Below are 23,729 nucleotides of genomic sequence, written 5' to 3'. Positions count from 1 at the left end.
TATAGCGCTTTACAACAACCGTCAGGTATCCAAAGTGCTTCACATCATAGAATAAAATAAAACAACATATCATACAATAAATACATATAACAGTAAAATCAAAAAAGTAAAGAAAAAGTTGAGAAGAAAAAGGAAATTGTCACACTACTACTGCATATTAAAAGCCATTCTAAACAGGTGGGTTTTGAGTTTAGTTTTGAGATATTATTATTATTATTTTGAATAAATAAATATATTTTACATTTCTCATAGCAACATTCATCTCCAATGTTGTAAAAATGAAGACATAGGATACAGACAGGGATAGTTCTCCCAAAAATAAAAATGAGCCCATGATTTACTCACCCTGAAGCCATAGGTGTATATGACATTCTTCTTTCAGACGAATACAATCAGAGTTATATTAAAAAATGTCCTGGCTCTTCCAAGCTTTATAATGAGAGTGAATGGCTGGAGAAAATTTGAAGCCCAAAATAGTGCATCCATCCATTATAAAAGTAATCAATATGGCTCCAGGGGGTTAATAAACGCCTTCTGAAGTGAAGCCATCCGTTTGTGTAAGAAAAATATCCATATTTAAAACTTTATAAACTATAATCAATAGCTTCTGGCAGACGGTCGTACGCATCTATTTACAGTGGAAGACGAACCCCTGACCCGACGCACAACGTAATGTAAGAAAGAGCAAAACAAAACACCGGACACGGATTAGCCATTTTGAAGAGAAATGTTGTAGCATTTCTATATAATAGAAGAGGAACTTCAGTTTTTTGCACAACCTTGTTTGTTTGTTTGTTTAAACCGTTACTCTTGTGGCACAAGTCCACTTGTGCAGTATGCGTACGGTTGACTGGTGGAAGCTTGTTATTTGGCCTTGCCTACACTTCAGAAGGACTTTATTAACCCCCCGGAGCCGTGAGGAGTATTTTTATAATGGATGGATGCACTCAAATTTTGGGCTTCAAATTTTCTCCAGCCACACTCCCATTATAAAGCTTGGAAGAGCCAGGACATTTTTTTATATAACTCCGATTGTATTTGTCTAAAAGAAGAATGTCATATTTATACACTTTGGATGACTTGAGGAGGGTGAGTAAATTATGGGCTAATATAAATTTTTGGGTGAGCTAACCCTTTAAGTGTTGTAATCTAAAACTGTAAAGTAAAATAATGATATAATTAAATGAAAACAATTACAGAGCAAATATAGATTGTTACATTATACAGTAATCAAATGACTGGAAGAGTCACAGAAAGCTTGAAAATGAAATAACTTTTATTTCCTCCAGGTGGGGCAACACACCGACCGATGAGGCGACACATTTCGGTCATCATGAGGTGCTCACGCTTCTACAGGAGTACAGCAGTAAGTACAACCCAATCAATCCTGTCGCAGATAAAGAGACCACCGAAAAAAACCTGGATGGGATGCTGGAGACATAACCATTCCCACCACTAGAGGACAGTCTTCTGGAGCAGCCCAGTGAAGGACTGCTGCTTCTTTACAATAGCATTGTGCTGTTTTTGTCAAAACTTGTGTAAAAAAACTTGTTTAGTTTGTCATTGTCTCTAGTAGTTTTTGTATGCTTTTGTGAGACATTTTTGGCTTGTTCTCAACTTCCTCCTCGCAAGTCAGGGTGTGAGTAGTGATGATGTATTCAGTGGTGTGAAACGCTCTCAATAGGCGCTGTCATTGTCTTTGTGCAAGTGAAAATTTTATTGATTGAGGTGTGGATGTGAATGATTAAACCAAACGGTTAAACATATTTATACGGTATAGATTTGATACCAAACAATCCTGTTTAGTAAAGCCGTTCAAACATTACGTGTTCCTGCATTAAAAACAGCAAGATCTGACGCGGTTCCGCAAAAACACTCACGACTTTATATAAAAGCTTTTGAACAACATATAGCCTATTCCAAAGTCAGCATGAAAACGGTAGTTGCGATAGTCTTTACTTCCTTATTGTGACGTATACCGCGTTCTCACGTGACAGGTTGATTATTTTTGTGATACTGACCAGCGATAACGCTATTATCCTGCTTATTACATGTCCACATCCGTTGACCAATCAGAATGAAGTATTCCACCGGGCTGTGTGGTAATACAAAATATTGCAGGAAGAATGAAAAATGTGTTGAGTAATAAAAGAGGGATTTATTTTCATAATATAAAAAAGTTTGCATGCACTCCAAGTAGAGAATAAAACTGTAGATAACTTTTTCTTTTCTTTTTTTACATGTATATCACTTTTATTTCATTATAGCACATTATTTAAACATTTTAAACACTGCCAAATTCATGTTATTTATGTTAGTCTATACCTATTCTTCAATGTACGCACAATCATATTTTAATATTAGCATGTAGGTCCTCCAAAATGCCTGGATTTTGAGAAAGTACACAATGTTGCAATCCCAAAAATGAAACATTACATTGTACTGAGATGACAGGAAGTATGGACAGCTGTATGAAGTTTAAAAAAAAAATCCCATTATAAATAATATTTAGCCTACACCCACACCCGCTTGTTGTATACTATAAAAACTTTTTGATAACTACTCATTGTGTATAAATAAAAGACCATGCATTTGTGCAATCATCTGAATCTGCACTGTAATTGCTGAAGTGTTAAAATACTGTAAGTGTAGTTTCTAAAGACATTTGTTTTAGCAGTGGAAATATGATGTCAAACCTGTTCACTCGGACCAAACACTTGAAGAAAAGTCAGATAGTTGGACGAAAAAGTAAAAGTTCATGTCAAAGTAAATGAATGTAAACTATTTTAAAGACACTTTAACTCTGTTCACTATTCACTAGATACAATCGGATTGAAGCAAATATTTTTTTCTGATTTATATTACACTGTATCTGGCTGACTAAAGTTGGTGTGTGTAATGTACAATTAAAGCAATGGTATATAAAGATTTAGCTTTGATGTGCAATAATTAATAAAGATCTGTTGGTAATTAAAAGGGTGTGATTTTCTCATACAAATAACCTCACTAAAGCAAAATTTCAGTGTTTTTGTCCTCTGTATTTATAATGTATATCTAAAGTAATAGCACAACAACCTCAACAATCAGTTGTCATGTTCAGAGCTGAAACTGGATGAGTTATGCTCTGAAATTAATAACCATGAGCAAAAGTAACAGATGTTTGTCTAACACAATAACAAGATTATTCTCCTACATGTATGCAGTGGATCCAAAACAACTTCAAGGTATACATTTGATCAGTTCTCTGAGAATCAAACCCATGAGCTTGGCATTGCTAACTTGATGCTCTACGAGTTGAAAGCATAAATCCTTTAGATCCGATGAGTCCGGCAGAGCACATGATGTCCAGACGTGCTGTGGTACTGTCCTATATTTTCATCCATCCCTCCTAGAGCTACAAGAGAACAGAATTTTAGTTTAATCCAAAAATTGTGTCTAAATTACCCGTACAAAAAACACATATGAGAGTCTTAGAACAGATGCAGAATTGGAGGGTGAACTGAAATTGTAATGCACTGCCCGGCCAAAAAATAAAAGTCACTGTTTGAAGACCTTATAAAGTGGTGGACTCCATTGTCAATACAAGATCTTGAATGAACGGATGCATCTCTTAATGGAAAAAAATGTGATGTTATTTCCATCAAGAGGTGCATACATTTTTGGTCAAGATCCTGTATTGAAAGAGTCCAGCACTCTGTAAAGTCTCCTCCAGCACATCCCAAAGACTTTCAATTTAAGGTCTGGAGACTCAGAGGTGCCAATTCATGTGAAAATGATTCTTCATGCTCCTTCCCAACCATTCTTTCACAATTTGAGCCTGATGAATCTTGACATTGTCATCCTGGAATATGGCCATGATGTGTCTTCCTACATGAAAAGCTACAGTTTGGGTTAGAAGAACTGTTGCCAAACATATACAGTAACATGCTAGAAACAATAATCACTGCAATAATGATCCAATCAGAGATCTTAAGCATTTGCCTATGTTGCGACTTTTTTTTTTTGGCCTGGCAGTGTTTCTCTTTGTTATACAATATTGTATTTTCCACTTTATTAAGAGGTGATTTTGGGGGGATTTGTGCTTTGCATGCCAAATATGGCACATTACAAAAGTATGAAGTGCATACAGTAGGCCTTTATGTAAATGTAAAGTCTCTACCATCAAATGCGCTGGTATAGTAGCGACCAAAGGCGACGTCTCTTGGGATGTCTGGGTAAAGGTAGACGAGGGGATTCACTGGATCCTTCTCTCCAGAGGTGACGGTATAGTCACGGATGAAGTTCGGTAAAGGGATTCTGTTCATATCTGCCCTAGTGTACGGCTTTGTTGTGCTGACAAGATAATCTCCTAAGAGACATTTCAAAAACCAAGATGTTTGTCAGAACAATATTCCAGGTCAAACCAGCACACACCGTCCTGTGAATGCTCCACCCATGTGATGGTGATTCCTCCTTCTCGACAGCTTTCACTGAAGCGCAGAAGGAAAGTGCCCGGGAGTTTGTCTATCAACAAAGCCTTCTCTCTCTCTTGACTCAAAAAACCCATAATACACCTGTACATAATGAAATGGACAACGTTTGCTTTATATAAAAGTGTCCATCTGACTCATGCACTATTGTCTTTTAATGCCATATTTTTCATTTAGTACTGGCCTTCTGAAGCTACATACGTACTTGTTTCCAGAAAACAATACAATTTACCCTGATCATTGTTTTCAAAAAGTAACAACACGTAGTATTGACATAATTAAAATTCTTTATTTAAAAAAATACGTCCAGCTATAATTTTGTCTTGTGGTTTAAATGTAAACATCTGTTATGTGAAAGTTATTTTAAAATTATTAACATTTTGCAGATTCTGCAAGGTGTAGGCCTATGTAAACTTACAAATATACAATGTACATTATCCATTGATATCTATTATTTTAATACAGAGCAGAAACACTTAATATTGCTCTCATTTTACCTTGACCATCAAAGTCTTTCTCTTGAAGTCATACTCATATTGCAGATCTTCCAAATGTCCTGTTCTATTTCCTGAAGAAAAAAAATGGCAGCTACTGTGTTGAAAGTTTCAAGATAGTTTCATATAGTTCATGAAAAATATCCAACCAGAGTCTGTTGTGTATTTGAATTTTCATGTTTTAAGAATGAGTGAAGGTGAGAGTAAAGTGCCATTAATCAGTAAGATGCTTTACCTGCACACTCTTCTTCAGCTTGTTGACTTTATGGTCCAAATCTTTTTGTTGTTCCATCGTCGTACTCTCCTGTGATGAGTCAATATATTATTAGAGATATACTTCGACGAATGCCAGTATATTAAAAGGTATGAATAACTTACTTGAGAATCAAGTGACTTCTCGTCATTCATGGTGTTGGATACGATCATAGCCATGTAAGCAATGTCTTCATATAAGTGCTCCTTGTGCGAGAAATATAAATATGCTGCACAAGATAAAATGATTATAAATATACTGTATCTTTAATACAATATTGCGGAACAAAGCAGTGCACCTGTACGAAGTTGCTGCTTGGTTTTGTTGCTGTACCAGTGTCACATTGTTAATGTGTTCTGTTCTGTGTTGTGATCTTGTTTCCCCCTGTCTTTGTGATTTTGGTTTAGTCCTGTTAGTTTTTCCCTGTCTGTTTAATTAGAAATTCCCGACACCTGTGTCTTGTTAATTTTCCCATTTACCCCAGTTCTTTTAAGCCCTGTGTTTTCCCTCAGTGTTGGTTGGTCGTCGTCGTTGTATGGTAGTGTGCTTTGAAGTCCTGGAGTGTTTTCCTTTGTTCCTGAAAGTTTATTTAATTAATAAAGTAACTGCATTCAAGTACCCGTGTCCTCGTCTTCGGCATCTTGCACCACACCTCACAACCAGAAAGTTATTTAATATGTATTTTTTTTTTTTTTTTTTTTTTTTTTAGGATGTATTCAATAACAAAACATACAACACTTAAATACAAAAAATAATAATACAAAACAATAACAAGATTTTTTTTTTTTTTTTAAATATAAAAATAAAAAAATAAAATGTATAATATATAGATACCGATATTAATAATAATTCAAGTAAAAAAAAGAAAAGAAAAAAAAAGTAAGCAATATAACAAATATGAACAACTATATACACAGGGGTATTGAAATCAAATACATTTCTCAAATTACAAAATAATACAAAGGTCCTTAAAAGGGATAACATTTCAAGGCTTTACAACAGTCTATAGTCTTTTTTGCCTTGGTGTTCCTCACACCCTCCAATGTTTTAAGGTACTGAAAAATCTCAAATTTAAATTGTATAAAACTAGGTGCATATTTTGCACATCGACATTTATGAATGTGATTTTTACCTAAAATAATAAACAGATTAAGAACAAAACAAATTTTCTTTTCTAAAGGCTTATCGTAAAGAAATATTATATCCTTATCCTCCAAAGTAATGTCAATTCCAGAAATCTCTTTTAAAAAGATCTTAAAGTCACACCAAAACAATTTAGTACAAATACAATTTAATAAAAGATGACAGTCATGATATTTATGTTCAGAGTAAAATAGACTAGAGTGACACTACTAGAAACTGGTCAAATTAATAGAGGAAATTACAGATACTTACATATACTCACATTATTTGATTGATTTATTTGGGTTTATTGTGTAATGCAAAATAAATAAATAAAAAACATTTTATTTTTAAAGTATTTCCTTTTTAAAAAAAAGGTTTTTTAAAATGTGTTTCTATTTGTTATGATTTACTTGAAAGTTCAACGTAACCTTTTCTAATTTACCATTATAAAATGTACATGTGGCACGTTGTGAGCGTTAAGTAATTCTTCATTCAAAGATAAGCGTGTCAATCCGTTGCATTTAAAAATGAATATTTAGTTCATGGGCTATGAAAATTATTATAATTTATTAAGAATAATTAAAATTATAATTTATAATAATTTTTTTACCAATAATATTCAAAAGGAGCATTTGGAAACAATCATTATTCATTTTGAAAAAGAGAACCCGCTGTTGAGGAAAAACAAAAAAGAACAACTTTAAACTAGGCTACATTAATAAAAAGCATGTAATAGTCTTTATTAGTACTTTACATCATGTAACACTTTCTAAAGTTAAAAAAAAGATCACAAAATGATTCCAGCTTGGATCTGAAGCAGTAACTGGCTGCAAGAGGGAAGGTTGTTGTTTATTTCTGTTCGACTGTATCTGGCTGGCTGAAATCAGTGTGTGTGTGTGTGTGTGTGTGTTTGTGCAATTAAAGCAATGGTATATACAGTAAAGATTTTTTGATGTGCAAAAATAAATACATACTTCACAAAACAGAGGAGGGTTTTCTTCAAACAAATGTCTTCAGAAAAAGATTTTCAGAGTATTTGCATGTATTCCTTATGGCAATATCTAGCATCTATCTGAGAGACTGGTACACAGACTCACTAAATGTAATTATTAAATACATTTTCATTGACAAATGCAAGTTTCTTGACCATATGTTCACATTTGTATATAAAAACAAAAAACAAAAACAAAAAGAAATAGGATTACTGTTTAGCTGTAAATGTATTCTGTAATTTGACTAAAGAAAATGGCTCCTTTTCATCACATAAGAAGGGGAGAATAAATGTAGTATATCCTTATGACTCATATAGTAGAGAGAAGATCTGTGCAAAGATGAATCCTTTGGGTATCACTATCTGTTTCCATCGTTCATATAGTTGTGACAGATGCAGTACTTCTAGAAACAGGATCATTTTCTCCCCGAAAAACCTTGGATGAAATTTAGATGCATCGGTGGAGAAACGTTCCTCAAACCAGCGTTGCCTTGATGTGCTTTAACACTTTTGGAGTCTTGAAACAGGGCTAAAAATATGGATAAAAAAAACATGAATATAGTTTTTCAGAAACAGAATTACACACAAAAAAATAGAGTAGAAAGTAAGGAAAAGTAATTGCTTACTTTTCTGACACAGAAATCATGTGTCTCTCCATATATTCTTTGATGGGTTTGTCTATCTCCATCTCTTCTGAATCTGATGGACAAAAGAACATGTGAGGTGTGTCGATATTGACAAAACACGTGGTTTCTAGCATACAGTGATCCTAAAATGTTTTTGAACACAGTTTCACTTTCATCTGTTTTCTTTGACGTCAAACCAAACTAATTTTTATTTGTCAACCATTTTGCTTGGAAAAAAGTGCTTGTTGACTCTTTCTCTTTCTCTTTCATTAAAACAATGGTACTTGGTTCAATATTTTGTTTCTTAATGCAATGAAATTCATACATCTTTAAGTGTGACTATATATTTGGGGACACTATATACTGTAAGAATATATATATACAGTTATATACAGAAATGTGCTAATATATTAAAGGGATAGTTCACCCAAAAATGAAAATTATGTCATAATTTACTCAACCTCGTGTCATTCCAAATCCATAAGACTTTTATTTATCTTCTGAGCACAAATGAATATTTCTAATGATATCTGAGAGGTTTGCAAACTTAAATGCTGTAAGAATTGTTTGCTGATCAGATTAAATCTGTTCATCATATAAAACGATTGTGTCTCTTCGGAAGACTTGGATTAAACTGCTTGGTTCATATGGATTTATTTTACAATCTCTTTATGAATGTTATCAAGTGTCAGAGTTTTTGGGTGAATAGACTTTCAGAAATCACTCAGATCTCATTAAAAATATCTTAATTTGTGTTCCGAAGATGAACAAAGGCTTATGGGGTTGGACATGAGGGTGAGTAAATAATGATGGAATTCGAATTTTTGAGTGAACTATCCCTTTAAAATATATATGTACCTTTTGTATTATATAGTGATGTTTTTTTTGCACCCCTGAGATCTGCATCATAATCTTGGCCACATGATGTACTTTTACACTCATGTCTTACCCCTCTTTTTACTCAATGAATGAATGAATGGACGGTGTATCTACCATCAGAAGAGCTGCTATAGTAGCGACCAAACGCGTCATCTTTTGGGATGTCTGGGTAAAGGTAGATGAGGGGATTCACTGGAACCTTCTCTGAAGCCGTGAGGGTGTAGTCACGGATGACGTTAGGCAAAGAGATGGTCGCCAGATCTGATTTAGTGTAAGGCTTCACCGAATGCATCTTAGGTTGACCTATAATTAACACACATGTTGGTACTCATTCACGTGAAGAAATAGACTGCCAGGCGCACACTATTATTATTGTTGTTTTTAAAAAATCATTATAAAATACTCAGTTCAAACCAGCACACACCGTCCTGTGAATACTCCACCCATGTGATGGTGATTCCTCCTTCTCGACAGCTTTCACTGAAGCGCAGAAGGAAAGTGCCCGGGAGTTTGTCTATCAACAAAGCCTTCTCTCTCGTTTTAGTCATGAACCCCATAATATACCTGCATATTGTTATAAAAATTAAAAAAATATATACATATAAATACATTTGTTTGGCAGCTTGTGGCATTGAATAAAAATGTCAATAAAATGTCAATGTTCATGAGGTTATGGCAGTACAATACTTAACAATGTATAATATAGCTGAAGAGATGTTGACACATTGTAACGCCATTCTGGTTAAAGTTAGCATGAAACAGCATCTTACTGTATATATTTTTGTGTGAAACAGAACATTAAAAATTATTTTTATTTTATTTTATCCACTGGGAATTGTTTGAATTGTGAAAAGTGGGCGTTATATCAGAATGGAGCAAGACGAGGCAGAGCAAGATGTTACATTTGTATTACTAAGACAATTTGGGTTACACTTTATTTTAAGGTGTCTTACTATAGGACTAGCATTAGGGTTTGGTTTGGTTTAAGCTTAGTTGCATGTAATTATGCATCATTTATAGTTATAACTATTGTCACGGTTTGGGTTTTGTTTCTTGTTCCGGGTTTTCTATCATGTGATCCTGTCATGTGATCCCTTGTATGTTGTGTCATGTTGTCATTGGTTCATTGTTTAATTATTCACAGCTGTCCCTTGTCTCATTGTTAGTCCTGTATGTATTTAAGCCCTCGTGTTTGCCCTGTATCCTTGTCGAGTATTGTTTGTTCTCTGCCCCGGCTCCAGTATCTTGTTCTCAAGTCTTTGTTTTGTGTTCCTGTTTGAGTTTTCCATGCCTTGTCATGCTTTTGTTTTGTGTTGTAAATAAATTGTGTTTATGTTCTCACCTCAACTTGCCTACAGTGGACTTACTATAGTAGCTACATGTAACATATGTAACAATGACACTGTAAAATAAAGTGTTACCGCAATTTGTTTTATTTGGAATGACGCAGACTTTTGAATCATACACAATAAGAGCAGAAATATATATTAAGAAAGAAAATGGGGTGAATGTTGAATTCATGTTGACTTTAACTAATCTCAAACTGAAAGTAGAATTGGAATTAAATAATAATAATAAAGATGGAACTCTTACCCATCATTCCAGATGTTGAGCAGATGTTTTTTAATAAGATCCAGAATTCCATCCATCCACAGCCAGAACGCTACACCCCTCTCATTAGGACACATCTAGGTGAAAACACACACGTTTATTCTATTATTTCATCTATACTCCCTCAATTTGATTAGATAAAGCAAGTGGATAAGTGGATTTATTGCACATTAGATGATTATATATATATATATAGTTCATCAAAGTTGTCCTAAGACAAGAACGGGTAAAATTCATGGGTAACTTTTGATGAAAGGTTTTGATTAGTGTCGAGTTCTAAAAGCCCAGCTGTTCTATTTGCTATCTGGTTCTTCCAGTCTCAGTTTTGTCTCTAAGTTTTGTTTTATCAGTAAATCATGTGCTGACAGCAGAGGAACAAACAAAAGTGAGTTTGGTCAAAGAAAACGAAAGCAGCTTTCCTGTCTTTGTTTCAGTCATTACCATAAACCTACCTTACAAAATGTATTCCAGTTAATGAGACCCTCGGGGTCACCTTGGGCTTCATGACCTGAAAACAAATTCGAAATCTGAACAAAATGTGTGCTGTATATTAAGAAAAATATAAATAATATTATCATTAAGAAATAAGAAAATATAAATAAACTCACCAAGAAGTTTGTCGGCCAGCATTCTCAGCTGCTCAGAGTTCAGCGCTCGTTTAGTGACTGAAGAAAACTGCCAGCTTATGACCTTTGAAAGCTGCTCCCATTTCACTGGTGGCGGATTCAAGAAGAACGTCAGATTCTGAGAGAGAGAGAGAGATGGACAGCGAGAGTCAGAATGGAAGCATCAGTAGAGGACAAAAACACTGATGAAGGGAAACGGCCATACGTGGGGTTCACTGCAGAGCATGTTGTACCATAAGATGGAGCCCCAGGCACTAGGTAACTGATTCACGTGGGAGATCACCACAATAGGAAGTGATATGTTCTGTTCAATCACAATAAAACAGGCCAGGTCAGAATTACTGGTCTGATCAACAGTTCAAATATCTTGTCTATGTTATTGATATAGTAACTATGCTTCAGAGTACCTTACCGATAAATCAACACATAGTTCTGGCTGAATGAGTTGAGTTTCAAATCTAAGTAAGTGCAGCTCCTCAGAAATAATGAGAGAAGTCTGTAATAAAAGAAAAAAACATCAGCCATTCATAATGATCCATTTCAATGTATGTGTTTTATGGCCTACCTCATTGGTTCTGTTGTTACATTTCATTTCCTTTAATTGCTGTGGGGAGAAAAGAGAGCAACGATAAGTTTTCATTATCATGTATTTATATAATGTCGTATCTGTTTGTCCTGGGGTTTTCCCACAACATACCAAATGGCGAAATTCAGCTGCTAGACATCCATTGGATTCTTCTAAGTTGATAACTTTAGAAGTTGTCCCTAAAATATTGAATTTTCTACATCTAGGACATTGGAAAACAGACAATTTGATTATTTGAGCTTTGGTGGGATTTATTAAAATGGTGAGCCATTAAAATATTTAAAATATTAGAGTTTGTCAGTATGTATTTCAGGCTTATTATCAAGTGATTATTACACTGATCACGGTAATACTGTACAGTATAGTAATATAGTTGCAGGATTGCAGTCTTGTTCAAATGTGGGTTGCAGAAGCTTTTGTGGTTGTTGTGTGGGCCACAATTAAATGTTTGTTAACCTCTGCTTGCTATATATCTAAATACATCGGCTCATTCAAAACATCACATTATAGTAATAAATCACACTTGAACTCAGTTTCAGCGTAATATGTTACGTACCCTTTTACTGTGTCATTCTCTGTTAAATCTCTACAGGAGAAAAACAAATATACTGTATGAATACACAGATAGATGGATGGATGGATGGATGGATGGATGGATGGATGGATGGATGGATGGATGGATGGATGGATGGATGGATGGATGGATGGATGGATGGATGGATGGATGGATGGATGGATGGATGGATGGATAGATAGATAGATAGATAGATAGATAGATAGATAGATAGATAGATAGATAGATAGATAGATAGATAGATAGATAGATAGATAGATAGATAGATAGATAGATAGATAGATAGATAGATAGATATCACTTACTTGTCAATAGAGACTTTTACTTTGAGTTGACAGTTCAGTTCAGGGAGTTTGACTAGTGATCTACAAAATAATAAAACATATTAGATATTGGCTACACATCTACATCACTGAAATAGCATCTATTAAATTGAGTGACATTACAGTGTCAGTGCCTGTAACTTTAACCCACCTGATCTTGACTGTGAACTGAACTCCTGTCTTTATCACCAAGGGTCTCTGAGGATGTGTGGGCATACACGGCTGTCTCTCCACCACAAGAGAACTGAAAGACACGTCACAACCGCTGTCATCCTGTTCAAGACTATAAGCTTTCAGAAGTGACGTAAACCACAGAATATATTCAGAAATTCCCCCGTGAACCTTAAACCCACAAATCCTCGTATCAATAACCAGCAGTTTGTCTTTCTGCAGTTTGTGCTAAAGACATATAAAGGGAAGAATATAGTTACGGTGTTGTGTCTCACTTTGATATAAGGTTTTTGAAAAGTGAAAGTGCCTGTTCATCCAGCTGGCTCTTGCTCAGAGTGAGGGGGTCGTTGTTGTAGGTGAACTTCTGCACCAGTTCCTGAACTTTCTTCAGCTGCTGACGGATCTGCTGCAGACACTCTGCCACCGCTGTGAACCTGCAGCACAAATTAATGCAGTAGCTAATTATAGAAAAAGTATGCATCAGTACCAAGGACAGCACCAAAACAAATATAAGGGCAATATGAGCTCATCAGCTCCAGCTAATTATTTCATATGTAAAATGTATTGAAACATTCCAGTATTTATTAATTTATTATAATTGATTTATCTTTGCACACATCCTTTTTTATTTTTTTTATTCACTGTAAAAAAAAATGTAACCTCTCCAAGTCAAAATATTCTAGTGACTGGTCACATCTAAATTTTTTAATCGGCCCAAGTGAAATTCTGTAAAATAAATTGAATTAATTGTTGCAATAGTCTGTTAACATTGGCTCAATGAGAAATAATATGTCAGACTAATTGAAAAATGTAGATGTTATCAGTCACTAGAAAATTTTGACTTGGGGATGTAATTTTTTTTTCACAGTGTGTGTTGTAATCTTTAATCAAAATAACTCCCCCTCCCTCCTCCAACGACATCACAGCAATAACAAATGACAACGATCCAATCAATTCCTGATTAATTAAGATTAAGTTATTATGTTATTAGTTACCATTATTTTTTCCTTACATTTCATAATGAACTCGGACACGCTCGTGCCTAGTATTAATTTTTCATCGGTTCTTTGTGAATTGGAATGTGTGCAATGGATTGTGGGTGATTTAAGGATGCGAAGGATACACTTGGTGCATCCTTCAAAATGAGCTAAATGAAGGACGCGTAACGAAGGTCCTTCAAATTGAGACGGCCTTCAGTGGCGCTTGATGACGTGGCAGCCGAGATATGCAGCTTTACTAGGATCCAGCCGTCCGTTTGGAAAGCACCCATTATTTCGCTTCCAGCTTGCATACAGGTCATTTGGAGAGGTTCTCACCAGCTCTGCAGCTGGTCCAGACACGCATTGGGCGGACCACCGATGCAAACCATCTGCTGTCGCTTCTTCCACTCGGGTAACTCATCTGATATGAGTGTGATCTGGATCTGCTCTGCTAGAGTCATTACATTAGCCATTTCCTTTATCACCACCTGCACACACATATGCTATATTGTAGAAAAGATATGATACTGAAGAAAACGGCAACATTAAGCACATTCCTATTGATGTGAACTCAAAACTTCAACTGCGTGCAGGTGCATTTACCATAATCTCGACCTACCTCTCTTTTCATGCTTAGCCCCATAAACATTTGTCGAATTGCCAATTCCTCCTGCTGGATCTCTTTTGTTATCTGGCCATTCATATCAACTTCCACTGAAAATATAAAAATATAAATAATTTGTTCATTCAGACTCTGTAAAAAAAAAAACACATCTGTAAAATGTAATATTGATCTATCAATTACAGATATCCCAATGTGTTCATTGATATCATACCAGAGCGAAATGCTAAGAACGTATCTGTTACCTCGACTCTGCAAGGTCTTTCTCTTGAAGTCATATTCATCTTGCACGTCCTCCAAAACCTGAATGTCCTGTTCTATTTCCTAGAATTGCAGATGATTTGTGAAACTTTAGTCACTTCTAGAAATAGTTTTTCATGTGAAAGTGTGGAAACATTTTGTGGTAAAGACCCAAAAAGATTCAATATCAGCTCCAAAACCAAGTCATTATTCACTCAGATGTTTTACCTGCACGCTCGTCTTTAAATTGTTGATTTTATTGCCCAAATCATTTTGTTGTTCCATCAAGAAATTCCCCTGTGATGAGTTACCTTTGCCCTAAAAACAAAATTACAGAGATGAATGACAACACAAGCACAGGTTTGAAATGACAGATGTGACGCAAGGGTTGCACTTTATTTTACAGTTACGTGAACTTACAGTGTACTTACCCAAGAAAGTCTTGGGTAATATGAGGTAACTACATGGGTTAAGATTAGGTTTAGGAGTAGGTTGAGGGATAATACCTACTGTAGTTACCCAGCTATTGAAATTACTATAATAATACTAATTTGTTACATTAATATAGCACTTTTTTAGGTACTCAAAGCGTTTTACACATGGAAGTGGGAATCTCCTCAACCGCCACCAATGTGCAGCATCCACCAATGTGCAGCCATATTGCACCAGAACGCCCACCACACACCAGCTTACTGGTGGAGAGGAGACAGTGATGAAGCCAATCAGTATATGGGGATGATTAGGAGGCCATGATGGACAGAGGCAATTTTGGCCAGGATGCCGGGGTTACACCCCTACTCTTTTTCAAAGGACATTCTGGGATTTTTAATGACCACAGAGAGTCAGGACCTCGGGTTTAATGTCTCATCTGAAGGACGGCGCTCTTTGACAGTATAGTGTCCCCGTCACTACACTGGGGCATTACGACCCACACATACCACAGGGTGAGCGCCCCCTACTGGCCTCACTAACACCTCTTCCAGCAGTAACCTGGTTTTCCCAGGAGGTCTCCCATCCAGGTACTGACCGGGCTCAACCCTGCTTAGCTTCAGTGGGCAACCAGTCTTGGGCCACAAGGTGATATGGCTGCTGGCCAAACAATAAGTACATAGTGTGTACATGATGGGGAACAGGACTGTAAGATAAAGTACAACCGATGCAAGACTAAAAGCCTTACTTGTGTACTAAGTGCAGTTTCCAGTATCTTTCTCTCTTCACTCAGAGTGTTAGCTATGATCATAGCCATGTGAACAGGATCCTCCTGGAAATGATCCTAATGGGAGACGATTAATTCCATTACCTGAGCTATTTCATTTTAGAATAATGAAAAAAATTATATTGAATGTAGTAATCTTTTTTGAAAAAACAAATTTTTTTTTTTGCACCTGTAGGTTACGCTTAATTTTGCGTATATTATGCTGTAGGAGGAAGTTGTTTCCCAGGTTGAGACGGCTGTAGTGCTCATCAAGTTGGTTGAGGAGCTCATGGAAGCGCAGGGTGGCCAAGGATACATTGCTTGCAACGGATTCCCTGAAACCAATAATTAATAAAAAATTATTTTCAGCAATTCGTGATGCTACTGAATCAAATGAAATATGGAATTATAATCTCACCAGTCATGACTCTCAATCCATTGACTGAGATACTGTCGGATCTCCATGGGGAAAGCCTCGTCGTAAAGCTGGTCCACTTGCTCCAAATACAGAGAGTCCAGCAGCTGCAGCTGGTTCCAGAGTGTCATCTGCAAACATAAAAACGCAAACCATTATGACATACTGTAATACTATAACTGTTTACATACTACATCCTGTCTGTGTTGACGTTTGTCACCTAACACCTTGTTTAAATGCGCAGTTATGTTAACATTAGGCATTAAGCTAATAATAACAGTTAATCACATTAAATCAATAAAATGTGTTATAAAAATGCACAAATGTAATAATATTCAAAAATAATTTAGACTTTCATACAAATATTAATAAACATAATATTAGAGTTTTAGTACTGTGCTCATCCATTAAAATCATATAAAATCCAAGGTTTTTAAAGGACTAAATATAATTTTAGAGATTAATTAAATGCTTCTATTCTATCATAAAAATAATATCCATTAGTTTTAAAGCTGTATGTAACAGATTAAACGAATAGCCTCATATGTCTGATTTTTCATTCCATTGTAATCATAGAGCAAAACTGCTTTACATTACATTATAGTATTCTTCAGTTTTCCCACAGCATTTTATAAGGACGAACTCAGATAAAACGCTAGACAACATAACAGAAAATTACCTTTCAACATGTAAGTTGGGTCAAGGCACAAAAGCAGTATTTCTCAGGCAACGTAGACAAGACACACGAAGAGTATAAACTGTCTCTGCTTCAGACTTTTATTCTCTTTAGTGGCCCCAAAATGGTTATACATGCAAAACTGACGCAGGTTACAGCCCACATTGTCATCGTAGGCCAATCGGAATGCTCTAATTACCATATGTAAATATCCTAGTGATGACAACCAATAATGTTCTAGTGCGTAAACTAAACCGCGCCCCTTTGGCGAATGGCTGTTCCAGCGAAGCGCACCCCTCCCTTGACTATCATTACAGAATAGGAACTGCTGAGAAAACAGAAACTTAGCGACACACTCGAAAATAATAATAAATACATACATACATACATAATTTTAAAAAAACAATCATAATAAGTTGTTGAGTTCCTTCAACCAATAAAAAGGAAATTTCTGATCCACCACTGACCTTCCGTGGAGCAGTATTGAATGCTGATAGGCTGCGGTCTGGATGGGGGGGTTGTGAAACTCATGGCATAGCCAGCAAGGCAAGCACGCGTTTTCTGAGAAAGCGAGACCTAAACGAACTGAATGCAGGAATTAAACAGAGAAACGAAACTAGGATTTGCGTCAGTTCCCTATGATAATACTATGCCACTGGATGTTTTTATGGAGACCCCTTGGCTTTTAAATGCGAGCTGTTTTATAGGCAGAAATGGAGAAGAACAGATACGACGTTTGTTTCACTTAAATTTAAAATGATCTTATGTGCTACAATGAGTCATTCTTTTGTTACCTGTGCCTATACAGTACGTTGCTAAGGTTTGATTAAATGTTTGTGCTGTATTTTTAGGAAGAAGTTCTGTAAAGAGTGAATGTAAATATGCTTTGATCAAGACCACATAACAATTTCTGTCATTTTATCAAACAGGAAAGTTTTACAGTGACACAAAGCAACTAAAATCACAAATCCTTTGCCAAATACTTATTGATGATGTATGTATGTGTTGCTGTTTTTCCACCAAAATGATGTCACCTCCTGGAGGATGATTTCATTCAGGAACTTGTAACCAATCTCTTAAGCTAAGAAAGACCTTGGCTATACAATTTTAATGGAATAATAAGGGTTTTCTTAACAGCTTGCTGTTTTTTGTTAATTAAAAGTGAAATAGAGGATTTGGGAAACCAATTGATTACCAGTCAAAACAATTTCCTTTAAATACACCTGACATCTTTGTTTAATTTTACTTACATTTTTAAAAACATTGGACATGGCAACAATTAAAACATTGGCTCAGTCCAAAGTAGTGAAACTGATGAAAATTAGCCCATATGTTCACTTAATTGTGATATTGAGAAATAAAAATTAATATGATTTTTATCTTGTAATTGTGAGTTTAATAGTTTTAATATTTTATCCAATACATTAAGACATGAGAGGTATATGAAAATGTACTGCAAAGTGGTGTGTGGATTGCTGCAGAAATGAAACTCTTTATTACGATCAATTTATGATTCATACTGCAGTCCTGTCACCCGTTTTTTGATAGCCTTTCCCTTATGATATCAGCACCTTTTGCCACATCAGCATACCAAGACTAAGGGAATGAAGTAGACGTCAAATTGTTTGCATATTTAGTTGCACAAATGCAAAAGACTTAACGTCGTATTTGCACAAACTCAAAAGTCAAGTGTATAAAGCCGTGTCTGGAAAAAAAATGTCTGAATTTAAATGCCATGAATCATATTGCTGGCATGGAGTGCATCTAGAAATAGACTTTAATGGAAGTTTTCTGATTCACTTCCACACGCTATAAGAGAACATGGTTATATAGCTATGTATTTATATCTTAAAGGTACTGGATTATCCTGTGAAAAGTGAAAACACTTCACATACTAAATGCTGCTAGGAAGAATGTGTTAATACGTCTATCCCGTGTTGGAACATGCTGGCTGCTGCCCACTCAACAACATTTCAATTATCAAAATGTCAACAACCACAATTTCTAGTCAACGTGCCAAGATTACACATTGCATTTTAAGACTGTACATTGTTGGTATTTAGTAAACAACTAATAATACAATAGTGAAACCATTAACATTTTTATTTAAAAAAAAAAAATACTATAGCAATAACAAGCTTGTCATAATATATACATACACTGTGTAATGGGTATAATGTTAGGCAGTTATGTTTAGTCAAATCTCTATTTTACAGATACATGAGACTACATAACTAGAATTTGAATAGTATAATGAATAGTACATCTGATACATTTTCATATGGACAGCATTTTGGAATATACACTCAGCAAATCAAAGGGAGTGCAATTATGTTTTTTAGTGGCATCGAGCCAGATATTTGATCACCAAAATTACATATTTAAAAGTCTATAAAAATTCTTCATACCTTCAAATATCTTGCATGTAACTCTACAGCTTCGCCTCGTTTAGTATACGCGGAACCATGAATATGCAAATGAGCCCCCGCCTCCACTCACTCACACCAGCTCAGAGATTCACACATTGACCTGATTGGTTATAAGGTAGTTTGTGACTGTCTTTGGTTCACTGCAGTTTTAAGGAGAATATACTCAGTAATGGTGTTGACTTACAGTATGCTTTAAGACAAACCATGTACAAATGCACATTAAATACACCACATAGACATATAAACAACATTAAAAACTTGATAGGAATGGCAAAAGAAACCAGAATACAGAGATGGAAAGCTTCGAACCCATTCAAAATCTTGGATCTGAGCGAAATCTGGTTGTTGCCCTTTCTACGGTGAATTCATCTGCAATGTAAACAAGAAAAACGTGTCATGTCATTTTCTGATTATGTTAGTTTGCTTTTCTTAAATATATAGATGCTTAAACAGTTATGTTTAGCTTATTAGTGACATTGATATTAAAATGAATAATACACATTTAAGATTATGCATGGTTAAGTCAGTAACCAAATAAGCAAAAGTGTGACATTGACCATGTAAACAATAAAATTAAAAAATAAATAAATAAAATAAAATATACTGTGAAATTTGTTAATATTTCACTCCAATTGCAATGCAAACATTTTTTATTTGTAATGAAAAAAGTATTTAAAAATAGATGTAAATGTTAAAATGTAAATGTCTATATATTTTAGGGCTGTCAAAAAAAAAAAAAGTAAAAATATTTAAAGTAATTAACGCAGCATCCGTTTTCCCGTCATCTTTTGGTTGCGCTACAGTAAATAATAATTCATTCAAGTGCTATTAAGACTGTGCTTACGAGGATACTCGACAAAGTGGGAATTTTGGCATACGCTTGTGTGTCTTTGTGTGTTCAAGCGTGAAAGAGAAAGCGCTCTGTCTAAAGTGGCTTTCTGTGCGCACAAGTCATGTGTGTGTCACACAGACAGGAGATTCACGGACAGCACGCCAGAACAGATTTAAGTTATTTTTTCCCTCTAATCGCGCTTGAATCGTTTAACCCCTAACGGTCCCCCCTTTTTGAGAATAGACAAGAAAATGCACAATCCAAACTTAAAGGTTGTAATTCAAGAATGCTTTGGAATATAGACTATCTTTGATCTTGTTTTAAAGAAAGACACTCATCCGATTATTGCTGAAGTGAACAGCAGATTGTTGCTGAAGAACTTCCAAAAATGAAAGTATAAAAACGTTAAATTTACTGTAAATCAAATGTACTGTACAAAACAGTTTTAATTTTATATGCAATGTGTTTTACACCTTTTTTTTTACTATAAAATCAAAGCCATATATCTTACCAAGTTCTGTTCCAAATTTGAAGTTGATATAACAAAATTTTAAGTTCCTATGATTGTTTAGACGCTGTAACAAAAATAGCCACCGGGCGTCCCACTAGCAGAACGGTGATAGTTAAGGGGTTAAATGAGTTAAATAAAGTCTTAAATGACTCGTAAAATGCAATAAAATCAAAGAATCTATGATTCTCTTGAACCTTTATTTAACTTAAGAATTATATATATTTCCAATGTTTTCACTGACCAACTCAATTTTATTTTGTAAATACAAACAAGTTTTGATTTTGATGGCTGCAACACACTGCACAAAAGTTGGTACAGAGGCATGTTTACCACTGTGTCACATCACCTTTCCTTTTAATCACACTTTTTAATCACTTCGGAATTGAGGATACTAATTGTTGTACTACTAAACTAGTTTTTTGCAAGTGGAATATTTGCCAAATCTTGTCTGATACAACAGTCCGTGGTCGTTGTTGCCAGATTCTCCTTTTCATGATGGGCCATTCATTTTCAATAAGAGACAGATCTGGACTGCAGGCAGGCAGTCAGGCACATCCACTCTACAGTGTGTAGAGTGACTAAGAAACCACTCTGTTGTAGCATGTGCAGAAAGAATGAGGCCTGGCATTGTCTTGCTTCTCGGGAAAGATGTTATCTTGATGGCAGTTAATGTCTCTGTATAATCCAAATATATGCCTCCACGTCAGTGGTACCTTCACACAAATGCAAGTCCCCCATGCCGTTTACACTGATGCACCTCCATACCAAATAGATGTTTGCTTTTGCACTGGTCGCTGATGAAAATCTGGATGGTCCCTGTCGTCTTTGGGACTGAGAACTCAATGTCTGTTTTTCCCCAAAACAAGCTGAAACATGGACTTATCTGACCACAGCACACATTTCCACTGTGTTTTAGATCATCTGAGATGAGCTCGGGCCCAGAGAACTCGTCGGCATCTCTGCATAGAACTGATGTAAAGTCTTCTCTTTGCGTAACCGAGATTCTCGAGGCATTTCTTAATGCAGCGTCAGACTGTGTTAAGTGAAAAAGACTGAGAAGCTCCTTTTTCACCCAAACATGATACCATCACCTATTACCAATTCACCTACTCATTGTGGACTGTTTCAAAAGAGTTGGACAATCTAACCTTTATAATCTTTTCACTTTTATTTTGCCTCTGACCTAACTTTTTTGTAGTGTGTCGCAGCCATCAATATCAAAATGTGTTTATATTTAGAAAACACAATAATGTTGGTGAGTGAAAACTTAGGAAGACTTAACTTTGTACTTTTGTCAGTTAAAAAAAGGTTCAAGATAATTAACAAATCACAGATTGTGAATTTTACAAAATGTCCCAACTTTTCTGGAAATGGGATTGTAAATCAAATAACAAAAGACAAAGAAAGTCACAGAAAATCACTTACTGCTCTTGACTAAATAACTTCTGTAGCTTTAATAAGGATTAATCTATAATAAATGTATAACTTATGCAGTGAGGAACTGTGAAGTAACTATTTAATTTCCTACCTGTTAGATCAAATATTTTAAATAACTGCCTTTATGTTGTTTCTACATTCATTTGGAGATTAAAGGTGCAGTAAGTGATCTGGGAAATGCTAATGTTAGCCTGCTAGCATTGAAAGCATATGATCTCACCCTCCCTGCAAATCGCTGTCCAACTCCAAACCATGCCTCCTCCACAACACATGAAGGCACACACACACACAGCTGCTCTCAGCAAAGGGTCACAAGAGACGGCGTTTATTCTGAAGTTTCTTAAGTGCTGGTTAAATAGTAATCACTGTGGGGCATCGATGAGAATGCACAACGTTCCTTTTAATGGCTTTTATTTTGATGGCTCAACATGTTCAAGATGTGTGTGGTTACTATAAAAGAATAACAACATTGCCATCAGTTACAAGTATGACAAACTTGCTCAAAGAGGAAGTAGGGTGACAGATATTTAAAGGAACAGTCAGTATCGCCCTCTACTGGCTAATTTCCTTCAGAACAGCGTTAAACTACCTCATATCTCAAAGCACATAAAATAACAAATAATGAACGTAAACAACTTGGAGAGCTCTGACCAGTACCACCTGACTGCTGCAGATTCATTGCGGTGTTGATACTGTTGATATGGAAACGCATAATTCAAATGTGTGAGGACATGAACAGCTCCGGTTAGAACGTCACGGGTTGCCATCTCTTAATTACGGTAGTTATGGTGTGAACGAAGCTCGATGTTTTGGAGGCACTATAAATGGTGGCTGCTGTTTGTTTGCAGTGCTCCATGACCAACATAGTGATTGCTATCAGGATATGAGGAGACTTTCAACCAGTATAACAAAAAATCTTTCAGTAGAGAATCACATATTGCACTTTTAACTGTGAAATTATTACAATTAAAAAATGTATTCAAAACTTTAATGTTAAGTGCGATCAATCATGATTAATTACAGAAAAATAAGCAATTAATTAGTTTTTTTTTATCGATTGACAGCACTAATATATATATATATATATATATATAAATAAATAAAAAAAATATAGTTTTTAAATATGTAAAAGATGATATTTACAGCGGTTTCAAACTCAAAGGGACTGAGGTGCTGGGTGATAATTTCAAACATTCCAGGAGACATCGGAGGTTCAGGAGAGGAACATGCATGTTGGACTGGACCACTGAGAAATGAGGACAACAAAGAAAGTAAAAGAAAAACATTAGTATCAGTTCATACAATCATGCAACACTGAGAGACAACAAATTATACAATTAAATATTACTCTGAAAGACATTAACATACTCACTTCCGGCGGGAAATAGGAACTAACTGTGTCTGAATGTAAGGACAAACTGTAAAAGGAAAAAACAACAACAAAAAACAGCATTTTAGCATATGCCATTTCTAATCTTTCCACAACTGTGCACTTTCCACAAATATAGTAGAAAATAATAGGGCCAGAGAGGTGTTCAACCTTAATTAAATATTAAATTAAATATTAAATGAGCTAATTATAATGAATGGTTTTTAACTTTGAAACACAAGTACTGTATAAAACTTTGATTTGTGTGACTATAACTTTCTAACAAAATACATAA

General features: G+C 35.3%; 3 protein-coding genes and 1 long non-coding RNA gene across 7 annotated transcripts in view; 1 reads left to right on the top strand and 3 right to left on the bottom strand.

The window, feature by feature from the left end:
* The window catches only part of glsb (glutaminase b), a 49,202-nt gene extending 46,230 nt beyond the window's left edge, over nucleotides 1-2,972 (top strand). For both annotated transcript variants that reach the window (XM_079618090.1, XM_079618091.1), the window contains exon 18: nucleotides 1,290-2,972. In XM_079618090.1, the coding sequence (XP_079474216.1) occupies nucleotides 1,290-1,443 (154 nt within the window). In that variant the 3' untranslated portion in view covers nucleotides 1,444-2,972. The remainder of the gene's footprint in view (nucleotides 1-1,289) is intronic.
* On the bottom strand, nucleotides 2,955-5,610 carry LOC307001501. Its single transcript, XR_013798256.1, has 6 exons — nucleotides 5,515-5,610; nucleotides 5,342-5,445; nucleotides 5,199-5,267; nucleotides 4,967-5,037; nucleotides 4,160-4,553; nucleotides 2,955-3,394 (listed from the first exon to the last, which is right to left on the bottom strand). It is a non-coding gene; the product is annotated as an uncharacterized lncRNA (long non-coding RNA).
* Nucleotides 5,611-7,049: 1,439 nt separating this feature from the next.
* On the bottom strand, nucleotides 7,050-16,983 carry stat1b (signal transducer and activator of transcription 1b). Of its 2 annotated transcripts, none has more exons than XM_079618089.1 (23): nucleotides 16,860-16,983; nucleotides 16,184-16,311; nucleotides 15,956-16,100; nucleotides 15,748-15,843; nucleotides 14,799-14,888; nucleotides 14,576-14,654; nucleotides 14,328-14,422; nucleotides 14,045-14,196; nucleotides 13,004-13,162; nucleotides 12,709-12,801; nucleotides 12,540-12,599; nucleotides 12,217-12,246; nucleotides 11,772-11,862; nucleotides 11,640-11,678; nucleotides 11,487-11,570; nucleotides 11,280-11,378; nucleotides 11,057-11,192; nucleotides 10,901-10,956; nucleotides 10,431-10,525; nucleotides 9,262-9,401; nucleotides 8,952-9,140; nucleotides 7,959-8,031; nucleotides 7,050-7,861 (listed from the first exon to the last, which is right to left on the bottom strand). In XM_079618089.1, exons 2-23 carry the CDS (start codon nucleotides 16,309-16,311, stop codon nucleotides 7,834-7,836), a joined length of 2,157 nt encoding a protein of 718 aa, XP_079474215.1. In that variant the 5' UTR covers nucleotides 16,860-16,983; the 3' UTR covers nucleotides 7,050-7,833. The 2 variants fall into 2 exon arrangements, with proteins under 2 accessions (XP_079474215.1, XP_079474214.1); XM_079618088.1 differs by having other exon boundaries at nucleotides 7,054-7,861; nucleotides 14,045-14,211.
* Nucleotides 16,984-18,944: 1,961 nt separating this feature from the next.
* Nucleotides 18,945-23,729, bottom strand: part of stat4 (signal transducer and activator of transcription 4) — a 20,081-nt gene continuing 15,296 nt past the window's right edge. For both annotated transcript variants that reach the window (XM_079619285.1, XM_079619286.1), the window contains exons 22-24: nucleotides 23,438-23,483; nucleotides 23,209-23,311; nucleotides 18,945-19,654 (exon numbers count right to left, since the gene is read on the bottom strand). In XM_079619285.1, the coding sequence (XP_079475411.1) occupies nucleotides 19,640-19,654; nucleotides 23,209-23,311; nucleotides 23,438-23,483 (164 nt within the window). In that variant the 3' untranslated portion in view covers nucleotides 18,945-19,639. The remainder of the gene's footprint in view (nucleotides 19,655-23,208; nucleotides 23,312-23,437; nucleotides 23,484-23,729) is intronic.

This window comes from Phoxinus phoxinus (genome assembly GCF_949152265.1).
Source record: "Phoxinus phoxinus genome assembly, chromosome: 7".
Lineage (NCBI taxonomy): Eukaryota > Metazoa > Chordata > Actinopteri > Cypriniformes > Leuciscidae > Phoxinus > Phoxinus phoxinus.
Note: the sequence above shows the minus strand (reverse complement) of the source record. Positions and strands in the feature narration are given on the sequence as shown.

Bases quoted from the DNA above. Each gene is read 5' to 3' on its own strand.
- stat1b (XM_079618088.1), bottom strand. From the start codon at position 16,311: ATGACACTCTGGAACCAGCTGCAGCTGCTGGACTCTCTGTATTTGGAG. The intron at 14,889-15,747 runs GTAAGGCTTTTA...TTTTGTTTTTAG, and splicing joins AAACTGCACTTAGTACACAA to GGCAAAGGTAACTCATCACA. The intron at 11,679-11,771 runs GTATGTTGTGGG...TTCTCCCCACAG, and splicing joins CAGCTGAATTTCGCCATTTG to CAATTAAAGGAAATGAAATG.